Below are 17613 nucleotides of genomic sequence, written 5' to 3' on the forward strand. Positions count from 1 at the left end.
ATTGTGTCTCGGGGGTTCAATTGTCCTTTAGATTGAGTGAGAGGACTTAAAGCATTGCGGTTATGTGGATATGAGGGGAGTAAAGTCGAAGAAGTTGCGGCGGAGATTGAAACTGCGGGAAGTTTGCGGCGTGACGTCGGCGGAGCTTTAAATCTGAATTAAATTCCATTCAACTCCGCATTTCGTGCGTTGTCAACAATTCCTTCCCCGCGGGCTTGCGCCCATCTTTACGAATTCGAAACTATTATGGGTGTTTGTGAGGAACGATCACGACCATATTGGTAAAGATATTGTGGATCTCTCTGGTAGTTGCGTATGTACAGATTGTTATTAGAATCTCCCCCTATTGGGGTAATTGTGTCTGATCGCGCTATTGTTTCTTTGGATTTGCAAGGCTAATGTGTACAAGTGTAGGGCATGACTTACTCGACCATACGCGCTTCAGTTTAGCTCCTCAACATGTCGCGTCCTTTCCCTTACGCCTACATCTCCTGTCCATGTGCCGACACTCCTGTTCCCGATCCAGCCAGAAAGCGGAGATCAAGAGAAACTTCCCACAAGTCCAATCCGGAGGACCCCAATGCCCCAGTTCCTCAGGATTATGACTTTGAAGATGAGCGCACGTTTGACCCGCGATCTCCCCGGTCCAACTTTTCTTTGTATCCACCGGAACAATTACTATACTGTGAGGACTGTCATCAGATCAAGTGTCCCCGATGTATAACGGAGGAGATTGTATGCTGGTATTGTCCTAACTGTCTGTTTGAGACGCCAAGTAGCATGGTTCGGAGCGAGGGGAATCGGTAGGTTGTTCATGAGTGTACTGGGTCTCCTTACCAAACGAATGCTAAGGAGGGGTCATTCTAGATGCGCCAGGAACTGCTTCAATTGCCCCATATGCACTGCTCCGCTCGCAGTCACTACGTTGGAGAATGTCACCGGAGGTGGAAGCCAACAGGGCCCGTGGGTACTATCGTGCGGTTATTGCATGTGGACGACTCTAGACATCGGCGTTAAGTTCGATAAGCCCACCAACATCCGCACGCAACTATCCAAGATGACGGACTCTTCCCGGGGGAGACAGATGTCCAAGACCTTCAGCGACCTCAAGTCCCCACTATCCACGTATTCTTCGATTGACGATCAATTCCCCTCGCCTAGCGAGATGAGAGGGGATGACGCCAGCCCGGCCAACGAGCAATCATCTGGGCCATTGAACCCAGAGGCGCGATTCCAGGCACTGAAGGGTTTCTACAAGAGTCAGATAGCATCAACCTCCTCATTACCTAACGACCCCTTGGCTGATTTCGGAGCTGGATTCTCCTCCCCGGGGGCTCTGAACCGCATCATGTCCCTCTACACATCGTCATCCCGTCTCGGCAATCTCTATGGCGGCACTAACAAAAAACCGAAATCCAAACCGCCAGTCATGCGAGAAGCTCTCACAACCAGCGAAGGACTAAGGGTGCCGGCGCCCGATGCAGAAAACGCACTAATCCGACGCATGGCATCCGACGACTGCGGATGGGACGGAATGGCTTCCATCGAACAGCGTACATTCCAATCCCCCGACGCACGATTCGTAGAAGATCTCCTCCCGCTGCCGGTGCTACTTCGCACAAAACGGTCGAAACGTTGCAAGTCGTGCAAGCATATCCTTGTCAAACCCGAGTTCAAACCGCAGTCGACCCGATTCCGCATCCGCCTCATCGCCCTCAGCTACATCCCCTTGCCAACCCTCAAACCCCTAGTCCCCAGCCCCTTTGCGGGGCTTCCGTCGGTCACATCCGGCGCCGCGCCAAACCTGGACGCCCTGTCACCGCTGAAAACCGTGCAGCTCCAGCTCACCCTGAAGAATCACATGTTTGACCCGGTACGGGTCACACTCGCCACGCCGTCGGTGACACCCGGGCGCGTGGCCTCAAAAGTCACCATCCTGTGTCCGCAATTCGATATCGGCGCTAACAGCGACGTGTGGGACGAGGCCTTGCAGGGTTCGACCGCTCCCGGGGACGCGCGCGCCTCCCGATCCGGCACCCTAGGCTCCACCGAGAAAGTCGCAGAGGCCGGAAAAGTGTGGGACAAGGGACGTAACTGGACCACCGTCGTCCTGGAGGTCGTACCCGGGACATTACCCGGCGGCGGTGCCACAGGACGTAACCGCATGAAACAACATTATGATGACAACGACGATGATAACGATGACTCCGATGCCGACTCCGACGTCAATGCGAACGCCCTGGATTGGAGTGGACAAACTAAGGACCCTAACCAACAGCTCCAGCCGGATGAAGATGTCCTGGAGATCCCTGTCTTTGTGCGGATGGAATGGGACTCTGAGAACCAGATCGATCAAGAGCAGTCTGTAGGTAAGGGGCAGAATTCAGACACGGTCAAGAGGGAATTGGCGTATTGGATGGTGCTGGGGGTGGGGAGGATTAGCCCGGAAATGGGATTTTAGATATTGGTGGTTTTAGATTGGTTGATAAATTTCCTTTTATTTACATACATACCCTTGTTGTTTGAATATTCTGGATGAAACTCGAGCCTTTGGTATCTTAGACCTGATTCATTGTATATACATATACATATACATATATTTATATATATATCTCTCTGCGGAGATATAAATCCAGCAGAGAACTTTTAGGACCTACGAACTAAATCCTACTAAACAATAAGCTTAATCGGGACAAGAAAAATTAACCACGTGCAGAAACCCAAACGAACATCTACATGAACTACGGGGGCGGAATCGGAAGAATAAAATATGGGGAATAAGCGCGAAAGAAAAGAAAAAGGAAATAAAGAAATATTTTTTTTTTTTCAACCACGCCGAACGACAGGAAAAGCCCGGACCAAAAGATCATGAATGATATTATCACATCACATCACATCCTCTTTTATCATTAGGGAACCCTAAACCCGAAGGACCAGATCAAGAAGCTACCCACCACCGCACAGCGCCCGCGGACGCAATGCACAACAAGATATTGCCGTTCCTTCCTCGTCCCATGTGTTTCCTTCTTCTTTTTTCTTGTCTACTTCAAGAAAGAGAGAAAAAAAAGACGTAAGCCCGCGTTCTTGTTCTCGAAAATCCCAGACTTATTTTTCTCTCATTGGCCTAATCACAGGAAAAATATAGAAGACTTTAAAAGGACATAAGGGAGAAAATTTGGCATCTAGAAGTCAGAGGCGCTGCTCTGGGGGAACTCGAAGACGACGTTGCGGCCGGTCAAACGGCGGTAGACCTCGCCGTAGGCATCGAGACGGTGGTCAACACCACCACGCTCCTTCTCATCCAGGATGACCTTGAGGGTCTTGCTGCCGTCCTCCTTGGTGCGGATGCGCTTGCCGACGATCTCAACGGGGTAGACCAGGTCGCCGAGGATGGCGTCGTGGACAGCAGTCAGAGTGCGGGAACGGGGACGCTTCTGCTTCTGGTTGGTGCGGGAGTTGACAGAGCGCTTGGGCTTGGGCAGGATGCGGCGCTGAGCAACGAAGAGGACGTGGCGGTCGGAGAACTTCTTCTCGAGCTCACGGGTCAGGCTGTTTCGGCAAGTGTTAGTCTCGAAGGATATCTTAATCTGGAAGAACCAAGGTTCTGGGTGTGTGTTCGTACCGCTGCTGGATCTTGTGGAAGCCCTGGAGGAGAGGGACAGGGACGAAGATGATGACAGCCTTCTTGCCGTGGCCGACCTCAACCTGTAATAATATCAAACCGTCAGACCAAGTTTTGCGGGATAATGTTATCCAATTGCGCATGTGTGGTTATTGCAGGTGCAGGTAATTCTCGTGTAGAATCAGAAATTGTTTCTCTGGTCGCCCCCTCTTTCATATTCCAGTCCAGTGAAGGACGTAAAATCATCCTCCATTAAGATTGTACCGCCAGCTGACGCACAAGCACACATGGCTTGATTCCACCATCTGTTCCTTCCCATTCCGACAAATATCACTCCTTTCCACAAATGACCAGAGACAAATTCTGACGCTGCAACGTGCGGTGCCAAATAGATCGGGCAGATCTTACCTCACGGGCAGAGACGAACTGCAGAGGACGAAGGGTGGCCTTCAGGTCCTGTGTGTTGCTCTCCAAGTCGAAGAGAGCGCCGGCGATCGCGTTCTCCAGCTCGGAGGGGTTCTGCCTCGAGGGCGAGTTGAGGGCGATCTTGTTGATAGCAGCCATTTTTGCAGACGAGCGACGGATAGCGGGCTGTGCTGCTGGTGCTGCCTTTCCTTGTCGCGGGTTGTTGGGGGTCGTGGGAATAAATTCGAGGATTGAAACAGAGGTCCGTCCAGCATCCAATTCTGCTCCGGTTGGTGTGGGATCGGAGGCTCGGCGCCTCGCTTAGCGACACGACGCTTGTCCCCTCCCGGTTAGCGCATTACTCTCCTAGGGAAAGCCTGGTCCCGTGACCGGTCTGCCCTCGATATCAGGAACATCTCTTATCAGTTATTATCGTTCATGATAACTACTAGAAAACTAAGTATACCTCGAGTTGGTACAGATGCTTAATGGCATCCCACCCCATCTGTGATAGCAGTAGGTATTTGAAAAATAGTAAACAACACCCTTCACACAAGGAGAATACCGAGTTCCTACCAGTACAACATCGGGGAAACCTATCCATAGTGATAAAAGACAAAGAAAGACCTCTCGCTGAGTATCAGAGAATCTGGGTGTTAATAAAAAGGAACAGAACAGGAATGAAAAGGCACCAAGATCTGGAATGAAGCACAAAACATAAACGAGAACACAGGTTGACGCCGGGATATGAGAAACTACAATGATGACACACCATGCTTTCAAACCGCCGTTGGTGCGGCACAGTCCCAAACGTCCTAGGTAATTACTCTGTAATTAACCTAGTCGCGAGATTGCTGCATGGAAGAACAAATATTACGGATTGTAGAGCAGACACGCAGCCGAAATTAACAAGCACAACCTTCTTTGGCAGTGGCAGTAGATCGGTCTCCCAGGTTGACTCGTGAGTCCTCCGCCGGACGGCCACCTCCCAAAGTAGTCTGGCCCGTACCGGCGCCAGCTCCGCGTCCGCTCTTCAAACTGCTCTCTGGGATAGCATTCGCAATTGCAGTGAATACCTCCACAACATTCACACCCGTCTTAGCGCTAGTCTCGAAGAACAGTAAGCCCTCTTCGTCCGCATATGAACTAGCCTCCCGTGTCGAGACCTTCCGGGCATCTCCGGGCGTGGCGTCTTGCTCCTCCTGGGGTTCACCAGCCGCGTCATCTCCGTCAGCGGTAGCAGCAGGGGGCTGCTGTTCGCCATCCGCCTGTGGCTCCCCAGAAGCTTCGTTCCCGTCGTTTGTCAAGTCCAGCTTATTGCCGACGAGAGCGATAACAATCCCGGGGCTGGCTTGCCGCTGTAGTTCGGCGACCCAGTGTTTGGCCTTTGTAAGGGAAGATGGTTTGGTAACATCGTAGACTACCAGCGCCGCCTGGGCGTTACGGTAGTACATGGGGGCAAGCGAGGCGAATCGTTCCTGACCGGCTGTATCCCAGATTTCGAACTTGATCGTCCGGGTCGGAAGGGAGCATTTTTGAGTCAAGAAGGCAGCTGGAATGACATCAGCACCGGGAAGAGGTTGCATTCGATGCCGCTCAAAAATCGACAATTTTGGATCTCCTACCTCCAATAGTCGGCTCTTTGTTTTCTTGAAAGTCATTGTTGACAAATCGCAGAACAAGCGATGACTGTTCACGGCCATCCATTCATCCATTTGTCAGTCTTCCAGGTTACCCGTGTACAACGGCAAGAGACGAAGGGAATCAACCGAGGCCGTACCTTTCCAACCGCCGCCTCGCCCAAAAGTACCAGCTTCACGCTACTACTCGGCTTCGGGGTATTTGTGCTAGTTGACTCAGACATGGCAGCAGAGCCCAACGGATGGGTGGCTATACACGATTAGGTTGATTTGCAGGGACGCCAGCACGGGCGATGATTATCAATCTCGTCGATGATTTCAGCTCGCCAGGGGCGGGTAAGGTCGACAAGAACTTAGAGAGCGGTAAGTAATCAGGGTAGCCTGAAGGAAACGTCAGCCCCGGGGACACGAGAGAGCCTAAGTTGGAGACCTGAGCAAGGGTCGCGAAAGGAAAAATAGACAAATAGAAATCCAGGGTCACCAACGTATTGCACCAATACCAAGAGAAAATAGCGGTGGGCACAAGTGCACTGTCGCAAGGTACTTGGAAAGATCGATACCCAGTGAGGCGGAGGGAATTAAACGGTCGTCACTTTAGATGATGGAGAGGCCACCCAAATCCGGTTTAGCGTGTCGCCTTTAGCACGGCGGTAGTCACGGGATGTTTCCGCCTTGACGGTTTCGAATCTACTCACTGACTGACATTTTGTATTTCCAACGGGTAACCTCGGACGGTAAATATTAATTGTCTTCCCCCCCAGCCCTTCATTGAAAACACACTACATGATCTGTGTCGCCCTCTTCTCTCCTTGTTTCTATTTTTTAATTTACCTCATGGTTCCAGCTCATCAAATTGATTGTACAGAATCCATGCCCAGTTCAATGGATGGTGAGACATATCAACTTCCAACTGGCGGAACAGTACCCAACCCTCAATCTCCTATGATTGGCAGGAGATGAATCTGGCCAACGCTAGTCTGGCTTCTGTCTTTGAGGCATGCTGTCAATAATGACAACATATCATGCAGGCTAGGCATGACGTGCCAGTATCCTCCAACGAGGGTGATCGCCAGGGAGTTGGGAACCATTTCAAATGACGCCCAGCCCACTGGCGCGGACAACGTTGCACAGCATGATTTGTGCAGATCCCCGGGCCGTAGGCTGTAGCTGCCCAAAATTCAAACCACAATAATAAGAATAATAATACTCATACTAAATGATTAGCACATGCAACGGGGGCTCGAACACCCTTTGATGTTTGCACAAGGATCCACCAAGATAATGCGCTGCTTACAACAATTCCAGCAAATCAGATGGCTGATACTCAGTGTGCCGCCGCAGCCAGCCCTTCCCGGGGGATAATCAACCCACAGCCATGTCATGGTCTGCGACCCGTTCACAATAGAATCGAGGCTTGTGCCAAACGTTATCTGTGGTGTTCGATTGGGAAAAGGAGAAAAAAAAAAGGAAAAATGAGCAGAAGGTTGGAGAAGGCACGCCTGTTTCCATTATTAAGATGTGTTTGTAATATGATACACATGCACTCAGGACACATTCACAAAAGTCCCAGTGATAGTTGAACAAGATAATGAAATTAGTAGGAAAATGAAGTGAAAAACGGAATGTTTGACCGCGAGGTCGCAAGCTCTAATGTTGGTATCAACCCATGTATCCCAAAGAAACCATCCTGTCTATGTCGAACGCCGAATAAGTCCAAAACCCGAAGATAAGAGCGAGAGAGGATAAAAAAAAAGCACTTTTGATGAACAGATCGTGGACCTGCGCTGGTTCATGTCGATGGTGAAATTAAAGTTGTAAAAGTAAACGGATCGGGGTCGAAGGTCAAAATGGCAGCAGCCATGAGTTGGAAAGTGGTAACGAATGTGACCCCGAAGAGGCGTATTAAAAAGGTTATAGACCCGAAACCAAGATAGTGGTGGACAATGAAGCGAATAGAGGAATGAGACATAGTGTTACAGGAACTAAGACATCCCGTTAGCCCTGAAACTGACAGTCAGTTGAGAATTGGGAGGAAATTCCACTTACAATGAAGATCGACTTCATCGACACGTGAACTCCGCAGACCATGGCGCCAATAAAACCACAAACTTTTCGCTCGAAACAATATAACATGGTGTGGTTAACTGATGCCGACATGGCATTTAGCTGGACTGGTCGGACTCGTCTGTTTTGACGCCGGTGGTATCGTATCCTCCTCGGCCCATTGTCACGGCTCAAATATCACGAATTTGCATAAGACTCTTTAAGAACAACGATAGTCAGACGTTACGTTCCCACTGAGATCGCATTTGGGACCAAGGCATGGGAGCGGGATTGGGGGAAGGAGTACTCACTCAGAGGGTTAAATAACGACAAGGAGTGCCTTGTGGCCCGTAATCTCCAATAAATAAACAAAAAGCCGGTGGTAAATATTAATGTGCGGTCTGCGTATTGATCGATTATAGCGTCAAGCGAAGTACCCAAAAAATCCCAGACAAGGGCAGGCGGTTTTAATGCAGACAACAGATGATGCAGCTGCAGTTGAGATCGGAAAGGTGATCCTTTTAAGAATGCTCAATGCTCTGGCGCTGGGCAAAAATAGGCAGGGCAATGCAGCAGACAGCGCCGACAAGTAGTAGATCTGTAAGGCAGGAATGTGACGCCGCTAAGATGACCAAGTAAATGGACTGGAAGAATGAGGAAGAGTGGAGCCCCAATCGCAGTCGATAGGTCGATTTTATTTCTGTAGTTTTTGATTTTCTTTTTTCTTTTTCTTTTCCCGCTCGAGCACTTGCGACGTTGTTTATTGTGAATTGTCCTGGTATATTTTCAAATCGTGACAAACTGGCGCGTAGCAGGGACGTGCTGGATAATATTGAATCAAGTAGTCTGATCAAACCCCGACCCAAGGAGTCAAATTGATTCAGACTATGCAGCCAGCAAGGAGGTTGATCCTAGCGATTGAAGAGTGCCACGGAAGTAGAGCTCCGTCTAGTTCGGCGATAACCAAAGATCGGACGAAAGGGTAGGGCGTTGGTAACGTCACAGAGGATGAGAGGACGTAAGACGAAGACGACAGGGGCGAAAGTACGAAGAGAGGGAGGGAGGAGGACAGGGAGAGAGTTCCTTATAGGATTAAGGAATGAGTGTGTGAAGCGAAAACTTGAAGGGGGGTTTCTGATATATGTAGTACTCCCGCAATGGCCTCAGTTTCTCCTTCAGTTTATTACTATTTTTTAATTTTTAATTTTTTTTTTCCTTTTTTCTAAAAAAGAAATGAAGAAGGAAAAAAAAAAGAAAGAAAAACAAAAAGTTTGGGTCTGATCATCAGTAACCTAAAAAAAAAATAAAATAAATAAATTCAGGAAGGGGGAAAATTAAAAAACAAGATTAATTAAAACAAAAAAAAATCAAATAATAATGATTTTTTATTTTTTATTCTTTAGAAAAAAAAAAAAAGAGACATATATAAAATACAAAAGTAATAGTAATAAATAATAAAAGCTGACAGGAACTCAGAATAATCAAAAATCCAAATACAGAATCATGGGTAGCTAGCTCCGTTTAGCATAGCAGCTCCCTCCCGTCCCGGGGGGAAGGTACGCGACAAGCTAGTACTGTGGGTGTGGATGCGATCCATCGACCCCCTTTCTTTTTCTTTTCTGGTTGTGTTCTGCGCGCCGCCCCAAGATTCCTGTCCCAACGTTTGACTGACGGCTACAGTCCCAGACACCCGGAAGGTTAGGTATTATTCCCAGTAATTTACAATAATTTCCCTTTGTCTCTCCCCTTGCCCATTTCATCGCTTCATTGATGAGTGTGGTTCTTACTACGTCTTACCTGAGATGATTCTGACAGTTTCAGGCTTATTTCGCCCTATCTTACTTATTCTGACTAAAGTCAAGGAACTCAGCGCTTCAGCTGATGGCTGGTTTTTCAGGACAGCCACGGGATCGTTCGGAGTCATCATAACCTAGGTTCCTTAGTACTAGGGTAGGAGGCCGTCTGTTACGAATAAAATCTAGCCTGAAAGTAGTATGGTAACGGAGGAAACCTCTGTAATACGACAGCGTTCCATAGCTACGACCTACGACTACGAATGGGGAAAAGGAAACAAGGGAAGAAAATCGGAGCTCTCCACCAAAGTGCACCGTATATAGGTAGTACTACTTGGTTAATTAAAAGCTACCTAACCTTCTGAGAACCGACTTCTCGGACACAGCGGACTGGCTTGTTGCAGGGTGTGAGTGGGGAACTTACAGCCGCTTCCAGGAACCGCGGATGGATCCGAACCAACACCAATGGGGCTTGTCTCGATTGCTCTCGCGTGGTGTTTTGGGGGGAGAGGGGTGGGTTCTAGTGGATGGGTTAAGTAAGTTACCGACTTCGAGCCCTATACTATTCCCTTAGGAAACCCTTTGGCTAGGCTTCTTTATTTGCTTACCCAATCCAGCTTACTCTTACCCGACCTGACTGATCGTGTAATCCGGTTTCCCAAATTTCAGGCGGAATACCTAGCGTGAGGTACCAACACTGATACATGAAAGGCGGTTGGTCCATTAGACATGGATGCGTAGTGTATGAAGTTTGAACACTTGAACGAGAGCTGCCCATGCAAAGACATGTGCTCTGTATGCATGTACATATCTATTCTACTTCAAGTGAGGATAAGTCAATCACTAGTAAATGTGTGTGGCGCCATGTTTGATAGGTAAGGTCTGCACAAAGTACCGGGCCAAAGCCTAAGGCACCGGAATTGGCAGGGTATCTGCTAGGGTAGTCGGCCGTACCTTTAGTACGTTATTGGTCCGAGCTAACGTATGTACTGTAAATGGAGGTTCTCCATAGAACCAATCCAGAAGCTTTTCCTACCCGGTACCTGCTGTAGTCACCTACTAAGTCTCGGGAGACTATCGTATCCAAGATCATTGTTTATTGATTCGATACTTTCAGTTTAGTTCGATCCACTGCTCCCCTGACTGAGTCGGTGGCGATTGGCTGTTTGCCGAGTTGAGCTTTTGTTTGATAATGTATGGATGGTTACGATTTTGTATTGCATTGCCATCAAGAAGAAAGAGCTTTGGCCATGTCAAACAGAGTACATCTGGTTATTTCCTTGTTGCCAAATTTGTCTCAGTCTTTCTTCTTCTATCTTTTTTGTAAAAAGAGTTTTCATCTCCCATTATTCCCCGGTCTCCAGGGAAATCAGGGCTACCGTAGCAATAGGGGCACTGGTGGGTCCTTCTCATAGCGATCAATGATCCGGTAAACCCACAGTTACCCGCCCCGTTACGTATTATATGCGACCATCATTCTTCTCACGACCTTCTAGTCCTTCTAGCGTATCGTCCGTCTGTTTCTCCCCGCGACCATCAGAGTAAGTTATGGATTTTCTCCGTCTGTCCTCCGGATCAGGTCACGGTTTTGTCTCCCATGGCTCTGGCCCTTCTAGATTTTTCTCTCCAGTTCCACTGAATTTCTTCTGGGGTAACGTCGCTGATCGACTGATGTGTCCCGATTTACCTCCATTGATTGTAGTGCTACTGAGTTGGGTTAACTCCTGAGGGTGGACTCGGCAGGTCCTAGATTATAGAACGTATGGAAACCTGTAATTTACCACTCCACAATTGACCGCCCACTGAGCCTCGCCACAATGGGGCAGAGTCTCCAACGGAAGATGGCGGCAGAATGGTTGAGTTCTGCCGAGTTGGCTCAACTTTCCAGCCACAGGATTCATACTGCAAGCTGTGGGTTCTCTTTGTTCTGGCCTGTCGTGGACCAGATATTAACGGAAGCGTTTAATGTTTGACAGGGTTTCGCTTAATTAGTAGTCGTCTTAGCGGCGACATGTTTCAAATAGGGCCAAACATCCGTTTGTATCTCAACTGATCAATTGATTATCTGGGTACTTTGGCCACGATGGTCAAAGAGAAACCACCTGGCAAGACGTCTGTCAAGTCAGACAAAGAGGCGTTGCAACGGGCTTGTGTCTACTAGTTAATCACACAGCCAAGAGTTACATCGTTCCAATGAGAGGAAGGTAGCATGTAAATTGGACGACGCTAGTGCTTCAGATGGGGCGTACCTTTTTGTCGCCTTCTGGACAATGAACACATGCACAATCAAGCCCAAACAGGCTACTTGACAGATTACATGGTTTCAGACGAACTCGTCATCGTTCCCGACACGGAGTACGTGACAGATCAAGCAGAATGGCAACAGGAACAAGGTCATTCCAGAATCCTTCTGGAAGTCCGTCCGAAAGGTGCGGTACCATGGTTCCATCGCAGATCGTGCCATGAGCTTATGGGGCTTCCCTAAGCTGGATATGGAGACGTGTTGTCTTGCTTTTCTTATTTAGGCCGCAGAAAGGAGACTCCCACCCTAGCCTTCTCGGGTATTATAGTCGATCGACTGACTCAGATAATACAGCTAAGACGACACTAGAAACTGGAGAACAAAGGAAGGAGTCTAAAGAACCGTTGGACTTGCCCACTTCTAGGACGGGGCGGGGAATTGGCTGTTGGTTCCGTTTCCGCGCCCATCAATCAGGCAAAGTCGATACTATTGCTGCTAAAGGTAAATAAATGTGATATTATTCGCGGTTAGTATTAGTTAATTAAGGCTGTTAGACGAGCCTTCACTGCAAGCTAGGGCAATAAGCAGGGAAACTTTGGTGGATCAATCGGTTACTGCCAAGGCCATCGATTACTACAATGGGTTTTCCAAAACAATAAAAACCGGCGCGCTGCATGATTGTGAGCATGAACATGATTTTAGTGAAGAGTTTGTCTTGTCAAAATACCACAAGTCTACTATTCTATACAATCGAGTTCAAAGCCACTATGGTGTAGTAGCTAACAGTGGCGGTCAATATATTCTGAACAGATGTTTGGTTGGGGGAAGGAAAGATGGTCTCAATATTCGCAGAAAAAGAGAAATAAATTTTTAAAGGCTCAAACTGGTTATAGCAAGAGCTGTATGATCACATAGTATAGTGTTTTCTTCAATAGATCTCTCTTACAAATAGCTAATATAGACCTGGATGCATCAATTCAAACTCAACTGAGGCAAAAGCTAAAGAAAGCATGGGAAAGGATCATCAACCAAGCCATGACAGTACAAAAGTACCTTGTGAGGAGTACTATGAACCTGTGTACATCCTCACAAACACAGATACTTATAGCCACAAACATTCTTCAATAAGCTGTTACTGTGCCACAACTGATGGGTCAGATTGATCATCTCTCATTGACCTTCCATGGCGAGATATCGGTGCGTACTCCGGGGATACCTCAACTTTCCGGAACCAGAATCCTGGGAAGGGGAAATCAGAAAAAAGAGTTTGCTACGATTAACGGGACACATCCGGACGAATCATATGCATGACAGTCCCCGCCACAGGTAGGGATAGTGCGTTATTGTTAATCATCCATGTGTCTCCTCGCGTCTGGATACATATCCACTATGAAGCCACAATCCACTCCCATGCAGCCTGTCGGTCATCGATTGATAGGTTATCCACCGGATCGCCGTGAAGGCTGTGTCCGACGTATTGCCGATCGAAGCCGTGGAGTTGTCTCTTTCCTCCCCTGTCGGCAATATGTATGCAACCTGTTTGTATGTAAGGGGGGAGGGCGCATTCCAGAGCTGCAGCTGCACGATTATCACTGAGCGATGTGGCAACGCCACTCCTCAGGGCCTTTGAAACCCTGTTGTCCAGGATGATGATTTGCAAGTTTCTGTATATATTCCGATTGTTTGTGGCTGGGTGTGGTTGTCGTACTTTGTTCTGCACAGGGCTTTTTATCCGATTTTTGGGTAGTATGTCTTCACCCACTCACCACGCCCCCGACTGCCACGCATGCCTTGGGTCACCTCATTAAATCCCATCACAAACATGCCCAATGACCAGTACTACACCGTGCTATATCAGAACTGGGATATCGCTGATCGGCGGTTCTGGATCGCAGGGCACCGGGACTGCGGAAACGGTCGCACGGGTGGTTTGAATCTAAATCAACGGTGTCAACGGCAAATGGGGTTCATCATGAAGGTTACGACAACCATTCGCCTGGTTGGGTAAGAAATGCGATGGACAGGCTGACGGCACCCAATCGTCAGGGTCAAACGTCCCTGGTGATAAACAAGAGGCTGAAGGCGGAGAGTTTTGGATACCCTAGGGATTACAGAGTGGATAGGAGAAGTAAGTTCTGGGCCCGAGACGGGGAAGGGGAACTGAGGTTCCAGAATGGCGGGTGGATGCGTTAGCTTCCTTCGTCCTGGACTTGCCTGGTAGAGACGAGACAAGCTACTATGGAGGTATGTATGACTATGACTAGGGATGTTTGACATGATCTACATTCTAGAGAGTCCGGCAGACTCCGTCGCCGATAGAGCAATACGATAACCCGACTATTCAAATGATCCCCAGACGGCGTGGGAACACTATCGGAAGACTACAGATAGGGCAGTCGCAGATTGTCCATGAGATAGGTAATGTAATAAATTACATGGGATTTTCGATCCACTATCTGATTGGTAATGGCGTTACCGATCAGTTCCCCTTCCAGAATTCCAACCCGTGGCTTTCGACGCTAAAAGTCCGGCTGCATTTCCGCGCTGTGACTAGTGAACCCAAGCCCGGGATGCATGTGAGGCTCCCAAGGTATTTATTAAACATTTACCTTAGGTTAGAAGATTTCTTGGTAATCTGTACGAACCTGGGAGTGGAGCTTGTCCTTCCGCTTCCGCTTTGGTCCCGAATGACGGGTTCCTACTTTCTCGTTTCTCTCGCCTAAAATAGTATGGAGATCTCCGAGGTTCTATTCCCGCTTAATCGGTACTATTAGACAGTACCAGTTTGGGACCAAAAGTGGTTGCGGAGGGAAAATAAATCATATGAAAAGGAAATTGTCAACCTGATACGGTGACATTTATATATACATCTAAAAATATATAAATATATACGTATTTCTTCATTTATTTATATCTCAGACTTATCTCGAGAGACGCTCATCTCCTTGAATCAATTAGCCGGTGGGGGGCGATTTGGTTTGGGGGTTGCATCAAAGAATGTGATTGATCTACAATGCAGAAAAAAAAGCAAAAGTGGCTGGCCGTCTGAAATCAAATTGCCCAGTTTTTCTTTTCCCCGACATCACCGATAGATTGGAAAATGAGGGAAAATCCAAAAGCCACAAGATTACTTTGCTACATGTTTTGAACTTACTGCAAAAATATGCAAACAATACACATTCCAATTGTCACCAATTCTCCCCTGTTTCAATCCCATCCAACCAATAATCAATAGTGCAGCAAGGCAAAGGGCTCCTGCCTGGCGATCAGACCTCTTCGCCCCAATTCCTGGCTTTCGTGGTGGCACAACAGATCGGTAGATCTTTGGTACCTACATGGTCCATCGTCGACTTGGGATGATCGTCTGCAGAGTTGAGTTACCGGCAACCAGGCACAGCATACCCGCCCTGCGAGGACCGAGGCACGGTCCAGACCTTGTCTTGTCCCTTCAGACATGATTCATTGGGGTACCCCAGCCATTGATTGTCGTGCAAATGCAATGGTCCGGGGCATTTGGAATGAATCATGCAGCAACATTCTGTTGTCGTGTGCTCTGTTTTTTTTTTTTGAATGTTACAGATGGGGGTGTGGCGGTTGGACAGGTCACTCTGGTGTTTTTGCCACTCTTAGTCCTTTTCGGGCAATTTCCTTCAGCCTTCAGGGCTGTCAGCTCGGAAAGAGTATTCCAAATGCACCGGAACTCCGTGTTCTCGATACGGAAAGGTAACTATATATCATTTTCCGTGGTGAAATCCCTTTCCCATGGTTTCTGGTATCCAGTATATACCCTATCATAATATTGAAAGGACATAAGTGAGAAATGATAACTATAGTTATGTTAGTATTATAGACCATCTATCTAGGCTTTTCATTTATTCACTCCTAAGTTAGAAGTGGCAACACACCAACAGGATGGCTGAGTGGTTGATACCTTAGATTTGGATCAACATAGTTGACACCTAATACCTGTTTTCTTTCTTCCTTTTTTCTATAGGTTAAGTTAGTATCATTTCAGTCACATCGGCTTACTGAGCATCAAGGAGGAGAAATATATATGGCACTGATCCGTCAATTACGGAAGGAGCGGCCGAGCCAGTATTGAGTCATATATTGCAAACTATGAATATAAGTCAAACCATTAGGATAGGTTGGTCAGGGATAACGTGATTGATAAATGACCACATCAATGCCCCAGGTGCCCCAGCACAAGTGACCCCCTGACTGTGAAACTTCTGAGACAAAACACGCCATCATGATCCATTACCACTTCCGTGTGTCAAAATGCAGTTATATGCCATTTCGAACTTATAAAGTGCATTAGCGAGTGTGCTTAAGATAGAAGAAGAAGGAGTTATTCTCACCTGCTCATCTGTCTGGCAGACTATTACACGCGGTCCGCTACCATCTCCCTTGGAGATATCCATCACCGTCTGGTCGTCGGACGGCCCTTTGTCATTAGCTGATGCATCAATAGCTACCCCCAGGCACTGGCATTTCTCGATGACAGTTTTTCTCAGTAAGGCACTCTTCTCACCAATGCCGCCGGCGAAAACGAGTGCATCAACTTTTCCTTCCAACTTGACAAAGTAATTACCTATGTACCCCAGAATACGGTCGACGAGAATGTCGAAAGCAAGCTTATGCTCCGGACTTGGAGGATTCTCAACGGCTATCTGGGCAAAATCTGTAGTTCCAGTGAGCGCTTTCCATCCGGATTTCTTGTTTAGGATTTCTTCGGCCTGGATGGACCTAAGTCAGCTAGCCGTTTGCTTCTCCCAACCAGTCTCAGGGACTTACCGTGCTGATATGCATTTCTTTAGTGCTCGCAGGGCTCAACTTTCCTGCCTCGCTGGTGTAATGAAACACGAGCCTGCCAAGCACACGTTAACCATCAGAGTTTAGAGCTAACTTTTAATGACACTCACGATGGGTCAATATCACCACTACGGGTGGCGCCGGGTAAACCAGCTAGGGGTGTAAGTCCCATTCTAAGACGATCTGTCAGCACGCCTGAATAACAATGAATGAAGATCATTCTTACGATGTGTCAATGGACCTGCCCTCCTTGATCGCGCATACAGAGGCACCGCTTCCAATATGCATGGCAATCACATTAGTCTTTTCCACTGGCTTGCCGAGAAACTGAGCTACCGAGCGCAGGATGAAGGAATAACTAATCCCATGAAACCCATATTTTCGAAGACCATTTGCTTTCGCGGTATCCTGGTTGATTGGATATGTCTTTACATAATCGGGCAGAGTCTGATGAAAGGCAGAGTCGAAGAATGTGATACTTTTCACCGAAGGTAGTTCCTTTCTACAGAGTCGGATGATCTCCAAAGCAGAGAAGTTGTGCCTGTCGCCAGTCAGAAATCTAAACGAAAGGGCATAGACGAGACATACAGTGGGGCTAGATCCTCGAGTTTCTCTAAGTGGTGATAGGTTTCATTGGTGATCACTACCGATCGCTCATAGTCTCCGCCATGAACGACTCGATGGCAAATGAATGCCAGATCATCAGTGCTAGTAACCTCGGATAGGTTAGGATCAGAAAAACATCTCTGCAGAAGGAACTTGAAAGCATCCTGGGGCGTGCTCAATTTCTCCTTGAGCTGCTCCTTGTGGTTCGTCGATCCCCGAGTATATTTCAGCGTTGCCGGAGGAGCTGTGATCCCCGAGATCTGTGCATTGGCGACGGCTTTTGGGGGCTGCTCAAAGGTGTAGAAGGTAATCTTCACCGAGGATGAACCGGCATTAACCGAGAGGATAGATTTGGGTGTCATATTGGAGGCGGCGGAATCGGGAGCGTTGAACCGAGACATGCCATATCCACTGGCTTCCAGGTTGACAGGGAGGTAAATAAGTAAT

The 17613-nt window shown here is 47.9% G+C and overlaps 7 protein-coding genes across 7 annotated transcripts; 4 read left to right on the plus strand and 3 right to left on the minus strand.

The window, feature by feature from the left end:
- Positions 1 to 3022, plus strand: F9C07_1267990 (dynactin p62 family-domain-containing protein). Its single transcript, XM_071507879.1, has 3 exons — positions 1 to 313; positions 410 to 803; positions 868 to 3022. The coding sequence occupies exons 2-3, from the start codon at positions 460 to 462 to the stop codon at positions 2459 to 2461; spliced, it is 1938 nt and encodes a 645-aa protein (XP_071363882.1). The 5' UTR covers positions 1 to 313; positions 410 to 459; the 3' UTR covers positions 2462 to 3022.
- A 160-nt stretch (positions 3023 to 3182) lies between these two features.
- On the minus strand, positions 3183 to 4186 carry F9C07_2571 (40S ribosomal protein eS7; the record flags this gene model as incomplete). Its single annotated transcript, XM_041289905.1, has 3 exons — positions 3183 to 3549; positions 3623 to 3705; positions 4031 to 4186. The coding sequence occupies 3 exons, from the start codon at positions 4184 to 4186 to the stop codon at positions 3183 to 3185; spliced, it is 606 nt and encodes a 201-aa protein (XP_041143048.1).
- Positions 4187 to 4360: 174 nt separating this feature from the next.
- Positions 4361 to 6358, minus strand: F9C07_2130128 (putative rab GTPase Vps21/Ypt51). The gene is made up of 4 exons (XM_041289906.2): positions 6153 to 6358; positions 5808 to 6048; positions 5653 to 5716; positions 4361 to 5579 (listed from the first exon to the last, which is right to left on the minus strand). Exons 2-4 carry the CDS (start codon positions 5889 to 5891, stop codon positions 4933 to 4935), a joined length of 795 nt encoding a protein of 264 aa, XP_041143049.1. The 5' UTR covers positions 5892 to 6048; positions 6153 to 6358; the 3' UTR covers positions 4361 to 4932.
- A 2585-nt stretch (positions 6359 to 8943) lies between these two features.
- On the plus strand, positions 8944 to 10140 carry F9C07_2569 (uncharacterized protein; the record flags this gene model as incomplete). The annotated part of the gene is made up of 3 exons (XM_071510977.1): positions 8944 to 8979; positions 9853 to 10039; positions 10121 to 10140. 3 exons carry the CDS (start codon positions 8944 to 8946, stop codon positions 10138 to 10140), a joined length of 243 nt encoding a protein of 80 aa, XP_071363883.1.
- A 1680-nt stretch (positions 10141 to 11820) lies between these two features.
- Positions 11821 to 12028, plus strand: F9C07_2568 (uncharacterized protein; the record flags this gene model as incomplete). The annotated part of the gene is made up of 2 exons (XM_071510976.1): positions 11821 to 11932; positions 11958 to 12028. The coding sequence occupies 2 exons, from the start codon at positions 11821 to 11823 to the stop codon at positions 12026 to 12028; spliced, it is 183 nt and encodes a 60-aa protein (XP_071363884.1).
- Positions 12029 to 13155: 1127 nt separating this feature from the next.
- On the plus strand, positions 13156 to 13753 carry F9C07_2567 (uncharacterized protein; the record flags this gene model as incomplete). Its single annotated transcript, XM_071510975.1, has 2 exons — positions 13156 to 13272; positions 13604 to 13753. The coding sequence occupies 2 exons, from the start codon at positions 13156 to 13158 to the stop codon at positions 13751 to 13753; spliced, it is 267 nt and encodes an 88-aa protein (XP_071363885.1).
- A 2242-nt stretch (positions 13754 to 15995) lies between these two features.
- On the minus strand, positions 15996 to 17567 carry F9C07_2566 (putative acetate kinase; the record flags this gene model as incomplete). The annotated part of the gene is given in 6 exon segments (XM_071510974.1): positions 15996 to 16049; positions 16062 to 16484; positions 16543 to 16615; positions 16671 to 16733; positions 16787 to 17101; positions 17149 to 17567. The coding sequence occupies 6 exon segments, from the start codon at positions 17565 to 17567 to the stop codon at positions 15996 to 15998; spliced, it is 1347 nt and encodes a 448-aa protein (XP_071363886.1).
- Between the last annotated feature and the right edge of the window lie 46 nt (positions 17568 to 17613).

The sequence above is a fragment of the Aspergillus flavus genome, chromosome 2 (genome assembly GCF_009017415.1).
Source record: "Aspergillus flavus chromosome 2, complete sequence".
Classification (NCBI taxonomy): Eukaryota; Fungi; Ascomycota; class Eurotiomycetes; order Eurotiales; family Aspergillaceae; genus Aspergillus; species Aspergillus flavus.